The sequence below is a fragment of the Carassius carassius genome, chromosome 25 (assembly GCF_963082965.1).
Source record: "Carassius carassius chromosome 25, fCarCar2.1, whole genome shotgun sequence".
Classification (NCBI taxonomy): domain Eukaryota; kingdom Metazoa; phylum Chordata; class Actinopteri; order Cypriniformes; family Cyprinidae; genus Carassius; species Carassius carassius.
Genome location: NC_081779.1, coordinates 29,286,335 through 29,306,092, shown reverse-complemented (window position 1 = coordinate 29,306,092; position 19,758 = coordinate 29,286,335). Strand labels below are relative to the sequence as shown.

General features: G+C 36.4%; 1 protein-coding gene across 1 annotated transcript in view; it reads right to left on the bottom strand.

Annotated features, from left to right (window-relative positions):
- LOC132104545 (retinoic acid receptor beta-like) overlaps window positions 1-17,405 on the bottom strand; it is a 133,982-nt gene extending 116,577 nt beyond the window's left edge. The window contains exons 1-2 of the mRNA XM_059510106.1: window positions 16,846-17,405; window positions 7,582-7,730 (exon numbers count right to left, since the gene is read on the bottom strand). Of these exons, the coding sequence (XP_059366089.1) occupies window positions 7,582-7,730; window positions 16,846-16,975 (279 nt within the window). The 5' untranslated portion in view covers window positions 16,976-17,405. The remainder of the gene's footprint in view (window positions 1-7,581; window positions 7,731-16,845) is intronic.
- Between the last annotated feature and the right edge of the window lie 2,353 nt (window positions 17,406-19,758).

Sequence of the window (19,758 nt, the reverse complement as noted above, 5' to 3'; positions counted from 1 at the left end):
CTTTGCACACAAAAAGTATTCTAGTAGCTTCATAAAATTACGGTTGAACCACTGATGTCACATGATATACTTAACGATGTCAAAGTAGCTTTACAGTGTTAAACAGGAAAATAGTGTGTCAATAATGCGAAGAGACAATAACAAACACTACATTTTTCCATTAAATTCAGTTAATTGTTGATTCAGTGATGTCATCATCCAGTTCAGCTGTCTTCCAATAGTGTCTGTGCAAAAAAAAAAAAGCTCACAATATTGGCAGACATTAAATATTTCCAACTAAGCAAGCCAGAGACGACAGTGGCAAGGAACCAAAACTCCAAAAAAAACCTTGGGAGGAACCAGGCTCAGACAGGGGGCCAGTTCTTACTACAGTACATTTTTGGTTCTTGAACATCATAGCTCAGTTGTTGTCTATGGAGGGTCAGAAAGAACTCTGACTTCATCATGAGGGTGGGTAATTAATGACAGAATTTTCATTTTGGGGTGAACTATCCCTTTAATTGAAAAAGATAATGCATAAATTCTCTAAGCACATTAGCTCGTGAAGGTCAAGGAGAACAGTGTATTAAATTCCTTAAAGTATATTAAAGAATTTTAATGTCCACGTCAATAAGATAATTAAAAGTGTGAGTCAAGCAATATGATTCAGACCTTGCTTCTATGGTGGGGCAAAAATTGTGGACAGTATTTTGCTGAAAGCTGCAGTTTAAGTTGGACTGGAATATTATATAAAAAAATGCTGTATACTGGTGGTATTACAAAGTAATTAAAAGGCATATTTCTCTCACAGTCTATACAATTCCTTGTGAAAAGAAGTGCACTTCAGTATATTAAAAAAAAAGAACTGAATATAATGTTTCGGACACATAGTTACATTTTATTTGAAATTAAGTACAAGTATATTATAGTTTAAATTCATTATGCAGTTAGCTGGACTTAATGATTTTTAAGTGGGACTTAAGTACATCATAATACGTCACTTCAAATGTACAATAGACCTTTGTCAGAGTAGTGCCATATTCAATTTTTTACAGAAATGAAAATGAGGCTGTGAGAGATAGAAGTAGTGTTTTCAGGGGGTTGTACTGTTTTTTAACAACATGTCAATCATTCAGCTGACTAATCATTGTTCAGGAAAGAATAAAATAAAATAAAAAAACTTTTAGTAAACAAAAACTCCATAAACTCTATTTTGAAAGTTGTTACTTTGACTTCAGTCAATATTTGGCAGTTATCATGCTTTTCACTTTAGAATACAGATCCAAAAAAATAGTAATCCCTTATGAAGGATTTGGTAATACTTGAGTCATTACTAGTGGGCTACTATGACCCTCACTTTCCCAGATTAATTATAAATTCTGCATTATTCATATTAATTATGAACGTGTACATCAGTATTTCTTAGTAGTTATCCGGGAGATATTGAAAAAAAAGAAGAAAGAAAAGTAGTTACTGATTAGCTATTAGTAAACTACCACTTTTAACTGAGCGTTATAACTAATTCTAATTAGTTTCTTATTAGTTAATAGTAGTTACTAGAATGCCGGGCTCCAAACTAAAAAATTTAGTAATTTTGAGCAATTTAAAATTGAGCCATTGGTTCTTATAAGAAAAAAACATAGGCACTACGTGCCTCAGAATAAACGTTATTATTATTATTATTATTTTTTTTTTTTTTACATTTTAACATTTCAATCATACTGTAATGTGTTCATGTCTCATCTTTTCTTGACTTTATCAGCATTTTAATCCATCTTGTAGATGACCTGGGAAGGAACTAAGGTTCACTTAAAGTGGGAACTAAATGTCTTTTCCAACTTTAAATAAATATACAGTCCCGCATTGTTTATTACACATAATCTGAATATATATCATGGACCACAAGCATCTCTTGGCCACTGAGTGTAGTTTGGGCTCCTCCTCAATACATTCTGAAGATATTGTCATACACTCTTAAAAATAAGAGTGACAAAATGTCTAAAATTTTCTAAATGGCTTCATAAAGAACTTTTAACATCTGAAGAACTTTTACGTTTCGCAAAAGGTTCATGTGGCGAAAGAATGTTCTTCAGATTATAAAAAGGTCAGAAAGAGATGGCTCTTTAAAGAGCCTTTGACTAAATGATTCTTTGTAAAAACAAAATGGTTCTGTGAAGAATCTTTTAAGCACCATTAATTTTAAGAGTGTATGTCTTTCACACGTTCAGCCTGTTTTTCTTAATTAGTAAAATGCAATTTTATAGCAAGGGTTGAATCATACAGACAACAGGTTAAGTAAAAATATTCAAGTGCAATAGCGCATAAATATAGCAAAATGCTCCTCTTTATAGTTATTTTTCTACCTGACTGATGAGCTTATGGACACCGAATGGTTATTGAGGTGAATGTATATTACAGTACATTGCAAATGTTTTCCACAGTTTGAAACTGTATAAAATAAAATTCATGTTCATTATGTACTCTAGTAGTAAAGAGAAGGGTATGATAGGTTCACGTGCTGCTTGAACTGAGGCTTTAAACTCACGATCACGCCTGCCACATTAAAGAGCGCCAAAACTGGATTTTATATTTGAATTTCGTTATGAATTTGGAATAATTTTAAAGCTGATACTTTGTTTATAAAGTAACAAAGCACAACACTTCTTGCAATTACAGGACGGCAGATGCACTTCGAATAATGAAGTCCACGCATTAACAGGACACAGCATAGACCTAAGACCTTGTTAAGAAGAAGCCATATTATTAATGATTATAAACAAGAATTGTTAACGATATTGCCTATATTCACACAGCTGACAGCTTTACCTGTTGCAGTTTGTTCAAGTAGTGCACGGAATAAACGCTGTTTTTCTACACTTTCTCTTCAAGTCTCCATCATTTCTCCCTCTCTGTCTCGCACTGCTCAAGCGAGCTACAGTATGATTGATTATCAGGTGTGCGTCAGAGCTGCTGTGTGAAAGAGATGAGGAATGTTTGAAACTCTTTTTTTCCACTAAAACTTTGATACACATCATCATCTTAATACATGAACATAATAAAAAATGTGATCCCAAAAAAATCTGAAAAAAGGCATTACATGCAATTTTTTAAGTTATAACATGTAAACACATAGGCCTAGTCACCAGTGCCGACCTCAACAAAAACTCACAATTTACATTCATGGTCTTAAATGCGACTATTTAAGTCACAGTTTGGAGCCCTGGAATGTTAATAGTGCATTAGTCATTTCTTCATGTGTGGTTATTGATTAATGATGAAACAGTATTCTAAAGCAAGACTGCTTATATGATTAGCTTTTGTTGTGTGTGACTACAACACCACCTATGTGACACTTTTATGGTAGCATTTATGGTAATTGAAATATATTTTAATCTCATTTCCACTGATACCTGAATGTCATCTATTTGTAAATATACTAGGGCTGAAACGATTCCTCGAGTAACTCGATTACAAAAAATGATCAAGGCCAATTCTTCTGCCTCGAAGCCTCTTTTAATTTATTTTAAATCTCACGTCAGGTTCTTTCGCAATGATTTTTTTAATGTGACACAATGCATTTACGTCACCCACAAAGCGGAAGGAGACACAAGCGCTGAGTCCGCAATGGCATACTGCAAGGAGTCAACAGTGTTTTGATTTGAGGGCGCGGGCAAACGTAAAGAGAACGTCGTGGCATGTGTCCATTGCAAGATAGAGCTGGCATACCACAACTAGGGCCCTATGATTTCCGCGATGCAGAAAACGCGGAGGGAATCGCGGAATCCAGTCATAAAAATGTAATTTACAGTTTAACGCGGAATGGCACGGAATTTTGCCAAATTTTGAATGAATTAATCAAAAATAGGTCATTGCACTTACATCAAACCACGATATGGACTAATATCTGTAAATATTAAGCCGGAACAGTCTATTTAAATATGAATCCTGCATGTTCTGTGTGTCTCTGTTAATGAATGGAGCAGAAGCGCAAGTTCCTTTATCACACACACTGAAGCGCGCGTGACGCTCGTGGTGATTTCAGCATCTTTCCTCTCACTCAATAAAGACGTGAACACATGTTTCCATGTGCTTTTATATGTTAATCAATATACTAACAACATTCTGCTGCACAGCCTGCATTTCGTCCTGCCGAAAGACTCTGCAACGCATAGTGAGAGCAGCTGAGAAGATCATTGGTGTCTCTCTCCCCTCCCTCCAGGACATTTACGGGACCCGTCTCACCCGCAAAGCCCTCTGCATCGCAGGTGATCCCACTCACCTGTCACACAGCTTCTTCAGTCTGCTGCCATCAGGGAGGAGACTGTGTAGTCTCCAGGCCAGGACCAGCAGACTGAAGGACAGCTTCATCCACCAGGCTGTCAGGAAGCTGAACTCACGCCCGAACTTGCCCCTCCCCCCTCTTCTGCCCCAGGCACCACTGAACTATGAAACCACCCCCAGATCCCACATCCCCAGGCCCCCCCCCCACTAATATATGATGGCATGCACCAGTCACTTTGTGCAGCATTGATCTGCCATTCCACTACCTCATCAGTCAGTTAAACAAAATAACTGCTCTTGAGCCCTTTGTCACTTTAATCAGACTTAATAAGCTTTTTTTGCACTAAAAATCTTTATTCTGCACTGTTGTTCACTTTATTGATTTGCACTCTATCTGCTATTTGCCTTGTGCTGCTTTATTTAACTTTATTTTTAATTTTATTATATATCTTTTTTTACATTCCCTTATTGTATAGTTGTATCTACATTTTATATTTGATCTAGATTTTTAGGCTTTAAAGTTAATCTTATCTGTATGCACCGGGGGTCTGAGAGTAATGCAATTTCGATAATCTGTATGTATGAACTGTACATGTGGAAATTGACAAAAAAGCAGACTTGACTTGACTTGACTTGAACATACTAGTTTCATAAAAAAATACTGACTTTCAAATGAAATTTAATTTAAAAACTAATTTACTAGTGTGGCTTTTGATTTCAGTAATATTATATTATCTCCAAGTACACGTTTCAACTACAAGTGTACATACAATACAATTAAACACACTCCTTTATCATAAGAGATAAGAAAAAGCATTCTTTAAACATGGCAATAAATGTATATTTCATGCTAATCATTAATTAAAAGTAGTTTGAAAGTAGGGCTGTGAAAAATCACAATTATGATATGGCCTTGTTGTCATAAAAGCAATGATAAATAAACCGCTAAGGCTGTGTTTTAATTAAATATAGAACCTGCAGTTGAAAGTGAAAGTAATGTGACATACAGCCAAGGATGGTGACCCATACTCAGAATTCATGCTCTACATTTAACCCATCCAAAGTGCACACATACAGTAGTGAACACACACACACAGCAGTGGGCAGCCATTTATGCTGAAGCACCCGGGGAGCAGTTGGGGGTTTGGTGCCTTGCTCAAGGGCACCTAAGTCATGGTATTGCCGGCCCAAGACTCGAACCCACAACCCTAGGGTTAGGAGTCAAACTCTCTAACTACTAGGCCACAACTTCCCCCAAACGATTCAATGTGAGTGAGATGTGCTGTGCTTAAAACAGTGTTTACAGCCAGTTACAGAGTGCAATATGTGCACTCTTTGAAGCTGAAAGACACCGGAGACCTGGACAACTAGAGCCCCAGATACAGATCCCCTGTCTCAGATGACCTTGTCTCAGATGACCACCAGGACAAGACCACAGGAAACAGATGATTCTTCTGCACAATCTGACTTTGCTGCAGCCTGGAATTGAACTACTGGTTTCGTCTGGTCAGGGGAGAACTGGCCCCTTAACTGAGCCTGGTTTCTGCCAAGGTTTTTTCTCCATTCTGTCACCGATGGAGTTTCGGTTCCTTGCCGCTGTCGCCTCTGGCTTGCTCAGTTGGGGTCACATTATCTACAGCGATATCGTTGACTTGATTTCAAATGAATGCACAGACACTATTTAACTGAACAGAGATGACATCACTGAATTCAATGATGAACTGCCTTTAACTATCATTTTTGCATTATTGACACACCGTTTTCCTAATGAATGTTGTTCAGTTGCTTTGATGCAATGTATTTTGTTTAAAGCGCTATATAAATAAAGGTGACTTGACTTCACTTGAAACATTTTGCTTATAGCTTGCACTGTGAACATCCGGGTAACAGAAAAGGAAGAGATGCCAGCAATTCATCCTCGATTTAAAGTGTTCTTAATGTTTCAAAGTTTTACAAAAAAGCAAGTTTATAGCAAAAGAAAGACAGAGGACACATGTCAGAAAGATGCCAATGTCAAAAAGGATTACAGTGTGAAAGCAAACAGACCGCAGCAAGTCTGGCACCTTATTTAGCTTGAGATGTGTCTTTTCTCTATGCATATGCATACACGTATGCTCACCCATATGTTTCCTCACTATGTTACCAATTCAAATCAGATCTCCAACCCAATATCAAACAAAGCATGCTCATGGCAAATGATGCAAATTAGCAGAAGATAGCCACATGCATCGGTTGTGTCTTTGGGCTCACATTCTTCTTGGCTTTATGTGTGTGAATCACCAGGCAGATAATTAGAAATCAGATGCATTATGAGGCAAAAACTCAAAAAGTAAAAAGACAGACCAAATTCAAGAATATTTCTGAATACTGCATAGGCCTACAATTTAAAATAATAATAATCATTATAAATAATAATAATAATATGGACAGAATTCGCCCCGATATACTCTTTTCTGCTACAGCACTCAGTTGATTTATTGAGAATTCAAAACAACAAAATTACACATCCCTTTAAAAGAAAAATCCCACTTATATTAAAAAGACACGCTGCATAGTGCACAGTGTCACAAACATAAGTATGTGGTATATTTAACACTTCCATTATTTATAATTTATTATTTATTCAAAACGGAAGCCTTGGAGAGTGACATTATATCTGATTGCCTAAATATTCGCTGCAGGTTTCAAATCTAGTTCAACCAGCCCATCATGTATTAGAGTGTGTTTCGATTGGCGATAATAATGTGGCTACTGTTGGAGAGCATCTGATCTTTTCTGGAATCTGATTCAACCTTGATAGATGCAGATATAAGCTGTGTGCTATCCTAAGGTTTTAGATTCAGTGCACAGGAGCTGCTACTGTTTTGTGGTTTGCTCATAACTCAAATGATCTGCTGCCACTAAGGAATAAAAGCTACTGTCTGTTAATTGAGATTTGACAGATGAATTTGGACTTGTCAAGTGTGATACAACTTCGGCATCACTGATATTACTTTAATCACTGTTGAAATGGTTACAGGTTTTAGTCACAAATAAAATATAAACTTGACTTCCATTGTAAGCCTGTGTTTTAAGCTGCTGTGTGAACAGGACATTTTGACTCTCACACCTGTTAGTAAATGTGCATGTTAATCCTAAACACTAACACGTCAGTGTAGAAAATGAGTGTTCATATTGAGATATCCTGCAACAACCCGTGAAACCTGCATTAATCCAGACAACATTCAACATTATTTATCTTAGCCTGAAATTCAACAGCACTCACTGTAAATAATTGAACACAAATGGGATTGAATATAAAGAGATGGGCAGCATGTTTACCTTGCAGCCTTCACAGGCACTGACACCATAGTGGTACCCCGAGGACTTGTCCTGGCAGACAAAGCAAGGTTTGTAGACACGAGGAGGGGGAAGAGGTGATGGAGGACTGGGAACCAATTCCTCAGAACTGGTGCTCTGACTCTCAATGGCTGTAGACACAAAAAAGAGACAAAAACATAACTGATGATAATTAAGATGAAAATATATTTCAATTTTATATATACACACACACACACACTCGCACACACATATATATGTATGTAGCATTATTAGTATCATTCAAAATATTACAGCCTTAGGTTGTAACATTAAATTGAAATAAAAAGAAGGAGTCAGAATACCCCCGCCCCCCACAATGACTGACAATGATTTACAAATTTATAAGCAACAAAATAATTGCAAATACAATGTAAATATGTAATATATTGCCCAGCTGTAGCTGATTGCTATGCGTCTGAATTAGTAAAGTTGGTTTATAGGACAAGATAGACTGATTTCAATCTGTCGTATCTTGATGGAATCATAGTAGCACATGGCTGATAGCCACAAATCAAAAAGCAGGCTTCTAAACAGTGTGCCTTCTCTATGATCCAAAGAAACAAGGCTTGCTCGAATTGATTTTTTAACGCACTTCTGAGCACATCAGTTTAGTAAACAACATTACTGAGGACAAACGACTTTCTTGTTTGAGAGAGTTACAGGATAAAGAGACTACGCTTATTGTAAGTGGATGAGATTGATTCCTCAAGCAAAGAACGCTGTGTTGAGTAGTTGTGTTTGTGTGTGCAGAATAACAAGGGCATGTCGTTGAAGCTGAATTAGCCTCAGGCTTAAGAAGTTTAATTTTCCGAGAGACCTTGACCAGGTTTGTGTTATCATTTGATTCAGCAGTTTTAGGAGTATGAAGAGCTTTTAAACGCTCTTTATACTTGAAAACCTTCAAAACCAAGAGAACAGTTTTCTTCTTTGGGAAAACAGATGCCTTTGTAGATAATAAAAAGTATTTTATAAGCCTTTGTTTCAATATTTTTTATAGGTTTCAAACTGAAATATTCCTTTCAACAGCACTAAAGTTTAGGGATGTCAGCTGTCGATGAGCCCTTGAGACAGATCCGCTGAGAAGATTGTGTTAACTAGACAGCATCTGATCTGTGTTGCAGTCTGGAATTAAACAATTCCATGCTGGTTTTATCAAGCCAGGGGAGAACTGACCCCCGACTGAGCCTTGTTTTTCCCAAGGTTCGTCCTCATTTCTGTCACAGATGGAGTTTTGGTTTGCCACTGTCATCTTTGGCTTGCTTAGTTGAGGACGCTTGACTGATTGCACAGACACTATTGGAAGAGAGCTGAACTGGATGATGATGTCACTGATTCATCAATGATCTTACTATAACTTGAAAATTGACTGTTTGTTATTGTCCTCTTGCATTATTGAGAAAAAAAGCTGCTTTGACACAATCTGTATTGTATAAAGCATTACACAAATAAAGGTGACTTGTCTTGACTTGTTGCCAAGAGTGGTACTGATCCTCCAAATGAACTTTCCACAGCTGATCCAGGACTATTCATCCAGGACTCTATACTCAATGATAGATAACTACTTACTTGTTCTTTGCAAGTATCTGCTATGTTAGATACTTTGAGCTATTTTTTCTACATTAAAGAAACACTGCACTTTTTTTGAAAATAGGTTCATTTTCTACCTCCCCTAAAGTTAAACAGCTGAGTTTTACCGTTTTTGAATACATTTAGCTGATCTCTGGGTCTGGCGGTAGCACTTTTAGCTTAGCTTAGCATAGCTCATTGAATCTGATTAGACCGTCAGCATCTCACTCAAAAATGACCAAAGAGTTTATATATTTTTCCTATTTAAAACTGTTTAAGTTACCCCCTATTTAAAGTTACCTCGTGAACTAAGACCAACGAAAAATGAAAAGTTGCGATTTTCTAGGAGGATATGGCTAGGAACTACACTCCTATTCCGGCGTAATAATCAAGGAACTTTCCTGCCGTACTACGGGTGCAACAGGCGCAGTGATATTACTCAGCACCTGAAAATATAACTGTAATGTAACTGAAATGTAACTTTTCATTTTCATTCTTTCTTAGTACATGGTGTAACTACAGAAGAGTCAAGTTTTAAATAGGAAAAATATAGAAACTCTTTAGTAATTTTTGAGTGAAATGAGTATATATAGTGAGAATATATACTGTACACACACACATATATATATGTGTGTGTGTGTATAATTATTATTATTTTTTTTGTTTCGTAAGGGCACAGCTCTACATCCAGATGAACAGGATTGATAAATCTGGCAACAGTCTCTATTTAAGCACACATTGATTGTGTACAGCTGAAGTCTCTCTCTGAGTGCTTGATTTGGTCATTTGGAAAGATGAATGACTCTTATTGATCTCATATCTCACTCATGCACCTCCTCAGTGACGCTTCTGTGAGGGAAGCCTGATTAATGGGGGCAGCCTGACATTTGTTTTCATTTGAGTCAAGACTTTTAGTGCTGCGGCTTGTGGTAGAAAACAATGCTTTCCATCTGGAGAATAGAGTCACTGGTAGTATCCATGTCAGTGCTCCATATATTTGCTTATCTATTCTAAAACTGATGTGTCATCTACTTAACATGTGAGGACTGAGACTCTATCTTCTTGCATTATTGACAAAAATTCAGTTTGACACTGTAAAGCTGCTTTGAAACAACCAGTATTGTATAAAGCGCTATGTGACTTGCTTAACATGTTTAATAGGTACCATTAAACAATCACAATTAAATTAAGAGATTATTTACCCAAGAGAGTTGTAGTCCACAATCAAAATGGCAAAAGAGGACCTAGTTTTTGGCAGAAAACACCCCGAACAGAAGAACATGAATATAGTGGTGCATATCCATCCATCTTATATGCAAATTCCACATAGAAAGGCCTCAGCCAAGGCTCAAACCAGGGACCTTCCTGCTGTGAGATGACACTGAGCTACTGTGCCGCCTTACGGCAGCACATTTATAATGCAATCCTAATTGTAGCACTGTAGGCAAAAAAACGGAATTCTTCCATTATAACTCTGGGTTATTACACCACAGACAAGAAGAAAGATGACATCTGCAGAATATAAATAATCATTCTTACATTTCACTCATTACTGTTTATTTGAAAAGCAATGCAGAGACGAGAGGTTCAGGCCACCTGCGGACACATATGATGCACATTAAGGCTTTTCCATTTACTCTTTCTGGTGGCAGGCTACATTCACCACATGAGGTGCATAGGAACCTCTCTCCATTTTCTGGGCGATTAAATCTCATCGAAGTGGCCGGGCGACTTCCTGCATGCTAACATACAGAGCAGCCAGTAGATGAGTAAAGAACAATGACAGACAGGACAGAAAGAGGGCAGCAAAAATGGCCCGCTGAAGCTGTTCTGTTACAGAAAGTCTCATGGCTTGTCTCACTGAACTCTTACCCTCTGGCTGAACCCACCGCAGGGTCAAACAGGAAACTCAAACAGGAAACACCCATTCCAGGCTATTCACTCAATGGGGGGAAAGCAAACTGAAAACAGCACTGCTGATGCACAGTCAACCCAGAGACAAGTTTGACCGGTCGACTGCCACGGAAAGAGAGAGAATGGAAATGAGAATAACAATTCTGAAGGAATGTGCACTGGAACCTATTGGAATTTCTACCAACCAATCTTAATTGGATTCCCAAATGAATCCAGATGGGAACTGCAGATGTGGATAATACAAAACAAAAACTTCTACTGAATTCTGTTCCGTCCTGAAAGGATTTCTAGTACAATTCCCAATAGGATAAAATGCTTCTGCAGGGCATTGAAAGAAATTTAAATAACCTTAAAACTACCACAGTTACAGCAAGTTATATGAATATAATACTATTATTTTAACATGTATTACTGTACATAGTGACTTTTTTATTATTTCACATTATTCTGGTGACAGTGTATTAAAAATAAAAGATTAACAATAAGCAACAAAAGTGTAAATAAATCTAGGAACAATCACAGTATGTGTTACTACATCTTTGTCCGATTGGTATGTGTACTCTGAAAAGTGCCTTTGTAATTATACCTCTTTTGTTCTGTATGCCATACAAAACAAAAGTAAATTTCTCCATACTGGATATTCACCAGAATACATGAGCTGCTTAACACAAGTGAATGCAAAAAATAAAAATAAAATAAACAGTATAATCACATGGGAAAAAGAAAAAAAAGAGAGAGAGTATCGACAGGCAATTCCTGTTCGTCCCTGAGAGAATGTTCCTAAATTCTGAGCTCTCTGAGGAAGAATAGTTACGTGATCATAGCTTAAACAAAACATATTTAGTGGTGTTTGTTCAACATTTAAACTGAAAACGTGTTTGGTTTTGCTGTTACTTCTCTAAGCGATCAGACCTTTTACCTGGTGAACAATAAGACCACATATTTAACTGCATATCTAAAGACCAAAATATCACAGAAACTTTATGGGGGACTCTGCTGACCTGGGTTATCTAGCAACACTCTTGAAACAGCCCACAACAAGCATTTTGTTTTGCATGTGCAAACAGAAATCTAGTTTTTGATTACAGTCCTGCACATATTTAAGCTCTATATCAATAGATTTAGTACGTGGTAACGGTCGGTCAAACCACATCCATAAAAACAAATGCACAAGCCTACTTGATCAAATAACATCCAGTGGCGCAAAGTTCGAGGAAATACTCTCATGCAGCATACACCACATTAGAAGCAGCTTGCACAAGTTTTGTATAAGCCTTTAAAGAAGTGGAAAGCAATTTAATATTGTATAATAAAACATAATAGGTCATTTCACAGTTTAAATATTTCACCCTGGGTCTTTCCAAAACATAGGTAAATGTAATACAGGGTTATACTATTTCACATTTCACACTGTACATTCATAAACCCTGGGTTAATGTTCTTATTTGCATATTTTTCTGTCATTGATTGGACAAATGCAGCTTGCAACCTGTTTACGTCTCTTGCACTGTGCATCCTTGTATTATATATTGCTGTCTGTAATATTAATGGACTTTTCAGTGGACTATAAAGGTAAAATTGAAACGGCTCCTCTTCACTCCTGATGTGCTTTCCCTCACCATTTAACTTGTTTTCACTGAACGGTTTATACAATGTGCAGTGTTTACGTGACTGTCTATAGTATGTGAATATGAGTCACGTGATTAGGTCTCTGTTGCTAAATTTTTAGCAGTTACATTCTAACACTGCATTGTCTCGATCTGTACAAGCTGTAATTTGAAAAAAAAGAGCACTTATTTCAGAAATAATATACTTGAAAGAATATAAATTGGGAGACTAAACTGCATGTAATTTACAATTAAATGAAATTGTACTTTATGATTTATATTAAATGCAATTAGTTTAACCTAAAAAAGTGCACTAAAGCTCACTTAAACTACTTTAAATGTCCCCTTGTCAAAAGTCATATCAAATCAGTCAACAGCTTTAAGATTTTACTTATATAAACTCTCTGCAACTCTTCTAATGAGTCTGCACAGCCCACCCAGAACTGTGTCAGATATCCTTATTACATCCTTCAGCTCAACAGGTGCAGAACACTTCAAAGACTATAAAGTAAGGCTTAGCGTTAACATAAAGACGGATCCTGCTGCAAAAGAGCATGTAAAACAGAGAGATGTGGAAGGTTTCTTTGATTCTTTAAAAGCTGCTAAAACAATGTACACATAGTAGTAAAGAAAAGTAGAGAAAGTTGATCTCCACTTACTATAATTAAGACACAGGAAAATGGTAACACCTCACAGAATTTCTGCAAATACACTCTCAGAAAAAAAGGTACAAAAGCTGTCACTGGGGTGGAACCTTTTGTGACACACCTTTGTACCTAAAGAGTCCATATTGGTACCTTAAAGGTACCTTTTGAAAAGGTACCACCCCAGTGACAGCTTTTGTAACTTTTTTCTGAGAGTTTAAGTAGTTAAGAGTTAAAGTAGTTTCCTAACTCTTATATATATATTTCTATTTTTAAAATTATTTACACCACAAGATGAACTGCCTAAAAGCTAAAATGTGATGAGAAGCTGTAAAACAAAATTTGAACGTTGACTAGCACCTAAAAAACTTTTCCTTGTGCATACTTTCATTATAATAAATTCAGTTGTCTACCTTTTTTATAATAGATAAACATCAAGTACAGTGTCATGTTAGTAGCACAAATGGTGGGTTATATACCTAAGTTTTATTACATTAAAGGGGTTTTAGGGTTTGTTCAAATCACTAACCCAGAGTAAGGGCAATCGTAACAGCAAGGACCTTCCCTACCAACCATCATCAGTATATTACATGCAGCTTCAACCCATTTCAAAGTTGTTTTAGAGCTTTTTTATTCCCGCAGTACAGCCGTCAGATCACAGATGCACAAAATTAGCTTGCCGTGCACACTGTGACAATGGCCTTTCAAGTCTGCCTGTGAAGCGCTTAAGAGAGAGAAAGACAGAGAGCGAGCGAGCAGTGGTCGTAATTAGCACATATAACACAAGCATGATGGAGGGAGGTGTATAAATATCTTGCTCTAATCTCTTCAAATGCCTCTTATGATGTTTTCACATGCTGAGGCTAAAGGGTTGAAACATAGCTAAGAGCTCTGATGACATACTAGAGGTCTGGGAATACTGGCGTTTTGAGCCCAGCACAAATCTGTTGTGTTGAACTGCTTTAATTATATTAAATAGGTTTCCCAAATCTCTCAAATCTGGTTCACTTGAACAGAGAAGCATTTGGACTAGGTTATGGCAAATAAACTGACAGCTGTGAAGTCTACAGCTCATAAGTCACTATACGAAATATTTCAGGGCTCACACAGCATTTTATTTATTTAATTATTTTTTTTTTTTTGCTATATCTTATTTCTTCATTTATTTTGTTATTTACTACATTTCATTACACAATACAGTAATACGTAGCTCAAATTGGTCACTTAATGTAGTGACTAGGATGGTATCTGCCAATTTTGAAAACCACTAAGCAAAAATAATTCAAATTAATTTTGTTGCTTTGATGAAACATCTTTTTTTATTATTATATCAGAATGGTACCCTATATAGGAAGCTGTATTTTTATCTAGTTGCATATGCACAGGTTGTGACAAAGCACACATGGTTATCACAGCAATATACAAACAATGCAATGGAAAAACAAAGTACTGAAGAAAATTCCCCAAACTTGCCCAGTAATTCTCAGAGGGTGAAAAAAAATCAGCACATTCAAAATCGCAAAATTGAAATACATAACTGTTCTTGTTTCTTGTGAAGCAAGATGTGGTTACAAATGTGCTAAGTATATTGTATCACTGAATCACAATTACAGGTATTACATAAATCACAATACTAATAAGCAACTAAATATTGTTGTAATATTGAATCTGCAGTTTCATTATATAGGGAATAATGCACAAATGGATCATGCAATTGTTTGAAAATATTTATATATGTCATGTAAACTAAAAATATTCTGTACATTGATAGAGTCCAACAAATAACCAAATTATTACAATTAATTATTTATTACAATAAATAAGTAAATAAGGGCAAACTCATCCTTCTTTGCACCAATTCATTCTCGTTCTCAATTCATTGCACCACAGATGAACACAGGCTGTTTAATCAGAGCAATTTACCAATACACACTAATGATAATCATTTTCTAATTCACTGAGATGCAAATAATCATGTTTAGATTGTGTGATTACTAAAGAATCTGGTGGCTTATAGAAAATAATTTAACTACTCATAGTTGCTGAACCAAAGAACACAATATACAAGACATAATGATGTGTGAAAATTATGCCAATTTCCATTTCATGGTAGTACAGATTTTGTTTTATTTTACTGCAGTTGCATTTTAGCCTTAGTTAAGATCCAGCAGGTCTGGGGAAAGTTCAAGATAGAGCTCAGGAAGACTATATAATGTGAGTCATACAGTAAATCAAATGCTATTCAGTCAGATTGAGTGAATGGATTGTGGTAATCGCTCTGGTACAGTGCAAACACAGGCATCTCAGGGAGCTTGAGTGGGCTGTTGACACCATCATACGGCTGCCGTCCGATAAGGGCCACTTTGCTTTGATTTGTGTCCACTGAGCAAATATGGCTAGGGAAATGACAGTGAGTGTGCACTCAGTGCTATCTTCATGAGGGCCATTAGGATGTAAAAATAAATAGTGCTTTTGATGGTAAAGGACCAAACAAATATTTGGATAACTTGCGTGGAGGATATGCTTTCACAATAAATGAGCACTCAAGCAAGCTTAGATAAAATAAATAAATAAATAAATGTAATGAAGTTACAGTTGTGTTTAAAAACTTGGTTTCAGGGGTCTTTTCTGCATCTATCTGTGTGTGTTTGTGTGTGAGTTGGGGCCGGTGGGTGTCAAAGTCATGAATGTTTACAGACCACATTCCTAAAGCTGCTGCACCGACCATAAATCACGGAGAGGAAACAGGTTCCACAAAGTGCAGATATTGTGTATAGTGTTCAGCTGCATCTAAAAATCAGAGGGACTGCATTTTTGGACATCATAGGCATGTAACAATATTTACATTTTGCTACACACCATAAAGGAACTTGGAGTTGTTACAGAACCTAAACTTGGAGAAAGTGAGAAGCTTTATGGCATGTACATGCTTAATTAACTAACATTCTGCTATAAATAATACCTAATATTTAATATTCCATTAGCCCTTTACTGATCAGACATTAGCTGATCACTAAAATGTTTGGTAACACTTCACTAAACAGATTCCATGCTAAAAACATTACTAGTAATTACAATAGTATGAATAATGCAATTACAAGCAGCTCTATTAAAATCTACTCCACCTACAGTATTGCAAAGGATGACCTCAAAAAGTACTGTAGCAGTGTAACTGCAATACCATGGTACTTTTATAAATACTGTACTTTTGAATGATGACCATATTAACATACCACGAAATAGGTACTACATTTCATTTCATTTTACAGAAAATTTATAAATAAATAAATAACCAAAAACAAAACACATACAGTAATACTGTAGTACCATAGTCAGAGTCGCCTATATTTATAATTATGAATCCTTTATTAAAATGAATAATTGCAAATGTGAATTAAAGGCTGATTTACCACGAATTATACGCCACGCATATAGATAATTGTAAAAGAAAAAGAAGGAAAAAAGATAGTAAGGGAATAAAAGTATACACCTACAGTGTTTGGTGCGTCGGTGTTGCCAGCTGAAGCACGCTTTGAGCGCTTTCTCCTGTAACATACATGATGAAGAACTGGACGAGTAAAACTCCAGCATGTGTCCCGATAACACATCCATACAGTCAAACATCGTGCACTCTATTTCACTGAAGAATAAAATAATTAAATATCAGTCTGGTTATCCTTCATTTGTTCACAGAAACTCCATCAAACTCTCACTGTGTTTTGGCACGCGCAAATCTCTCTCTGTTTCCCTACATTCACCAGAAATAATGCGATCCATCCCGAACATCACTGGCGGTTTTCCTGCTTTTTCAAAGTAAAGACGATCGTTAAACGGATATAAATACGGTCCCGCTCGGTGTTGTGTCCCGTTCGGGTTAACGACAGCGCTTCTCAATAATGAGGGATGCTTTTATAAATATATCGCGTTTAAACTCGCATTGACGGATTTCGGATCCTGCTTGCGTGCAGCTCATTTCCTAGTAGTTCATTCCGACACAATGAAAGATTGAGTTGCCTAATATATGCGAGTGAACTTTCTGTGAACCTTTCCGAGGCTGCTAACCTTCAAATGACCCACACCAGTGTGACATCACCAGCATTCTCTCTCTCTCTCTCTCTCTTTCTCTCTCTCTCTCTCTCTCTCTCTCTCTCTCTCTCTCTCTCTCTCTCTCTCTCTCTCAGACACACACACACACACACCAGCAGCTCCACCACAGCTCAAAACAGCTTTTCCCTCAAAAGAATATTCCCTACACATAATATAATAATATAAAGTTACAACTTTACTGCAATTAAGCTAAGAGAGCAGTACATGAAATGAGATGAAAAAGTTATAGTCAAGTCTAGTCAAGTAACGTTTATTAATATAGCTAGCAGTTTATATATTAAAACAGATTTACAATGTCAAACAGGAAAATAGTTTGTCAATAATGTAAGAAGACAATAATAGAATCATTTTTCCAGCTAAAGTCAGTTCGTTGATGATTCAGTGATGTCATCATTCAGCTCAGCTCAGTACAGTTCAAATAGTGTCTGTGCAATCAAGTCAACAACAAGCAAGCCAAAGGAGACAGTGGAAAGGAAACAAAACTTCATCGGTGACTGAAATAGAGAAAAAAAACCTTGGGAGAAACCAGGCTCAGTGTAGGGGGGAGAGGGGGTACTCCTCTGACCAGACAAAACCAGCATGGTGTGGTTTAATTCCAGGATGCAACACAGGTCAGATTGAGCATATGCATGACTCGTCTGGTTCTCCTGGTCTTGTACCAAATGCTGTATAACAGTTGGCATTTGCTGTATATTTCTGCAAAATGATATGGTGCAAAAATAATTTATTTAGGCCAATTCAGTCATATGTGGCATAGTGTTTAACCAGATTAACTATGTCACAGCTTCATATATACATTTATTAAATTGTTATTAAATCTGAATATCTGCAGGATTTTTTAAATTAAATTTAAGACTTTTTAGGACCTTTTTGTAATGAGTAGATAGACTCTGGAAACAGACAGGTTAGAATCAAACAGACGGGTTTATTGTACAGTTGTGGCTTGCGGAGGAGCTAGTGGCGGGAATTGGAATGTCAGTGGATAATGGTAGGAACACACAAACACAGAAACAGGAGACAAAGGAGATTGGGAGACTTGGAATAATAGTTCAGGTAAGTTGCTTAGCATGAGCAATGAGTCCTTTCCACAATGGAGACCAGACAATGTGTTTGTGTGCTCGGTGCGCTTTTGAACTGTGGTGCTGGTGATAAGTGAATGACAGCAGGTGCGGGTGATCAGAACTCCAGTGATTGGTGATTGTTGATGAGTGGCAGAGACTGCTGTTTCTGTGACACTTTTAATGACAAATAAAATGAATACTATATATACAGTTACAGGTTTTCACATAAGCAAAAAGTTTTCAGCACTTGTTTCAGCTTTTAAACAATTGAGTCAAAAGTATAAATTATTACATTTATTTAAACAATTATTCTATTAATTTAAAAAAATATAAATATATATTAATGTCTTAATTATTTAGAGTTTTAAAATGCATTAGCTTCTTGTTGAATCACAGGAGTGTTTGATGCATAAAAATATGAGTTGATTTTCACATTGGTCTGCACAAAATCAGCAGAAGGGCTTATTGAAAATTCTAATTCATCCTCTGCAAGCAGGAGGAGTTTTAGGAGCGACATAATATAGCAGTTTCCATGGTAATGGCACTACAACTCAGCACCTGACTGTGAAATGTGCAGCACTCATATTATTCAATGAAATCCAAATTAAATGAATTCAATGAATTCAAATGAAACCCTTTTCCATTTTATTTGTCACATTAAGCTATATTGCATAGTGTGATCAAAGTTCAAAGTGCATGATATCAGGAGAGTTCACCTGGACAGTAAGAAAATCACAGTGTCCGAGTCATTTTTTGAGTCTTTGCTATTGCTGATTAAAACCATTTGCTAAATGAATAAATGTAAATGTACATTAATACTATAATAATACTAATTACATTTTCTGAGGGAAATTTGGGATGCCCGTCTGTGCAAACCCCCTCTCATGATACTAGGGTGTTGTGAATGGTGACAGAAAGTTGCTATGCAATTGGTGATTGCTTAAATTTGCTTAAATTTAAGTTGCTCACTGACCCAGCTACCCCTGTTGTAGCTTATTGTCAAAAGAGACCAACAACATCAGGTGAACTTTAAACAATATGGTTTTACCACGCATATATATACAGTACAGACCAAAAGTTTGGACACACCTTCTCATTCAAAGAGTTTTCTTTATTTTCATGACTATGAAAATTGTAGATTCACACTGAAGGCATCAAAACTATGAATTAACATATGTGGAATTATATATGGAATTATATGCATAACAAAAAAGTGTGAAACAACTGAAATTGTGTCAT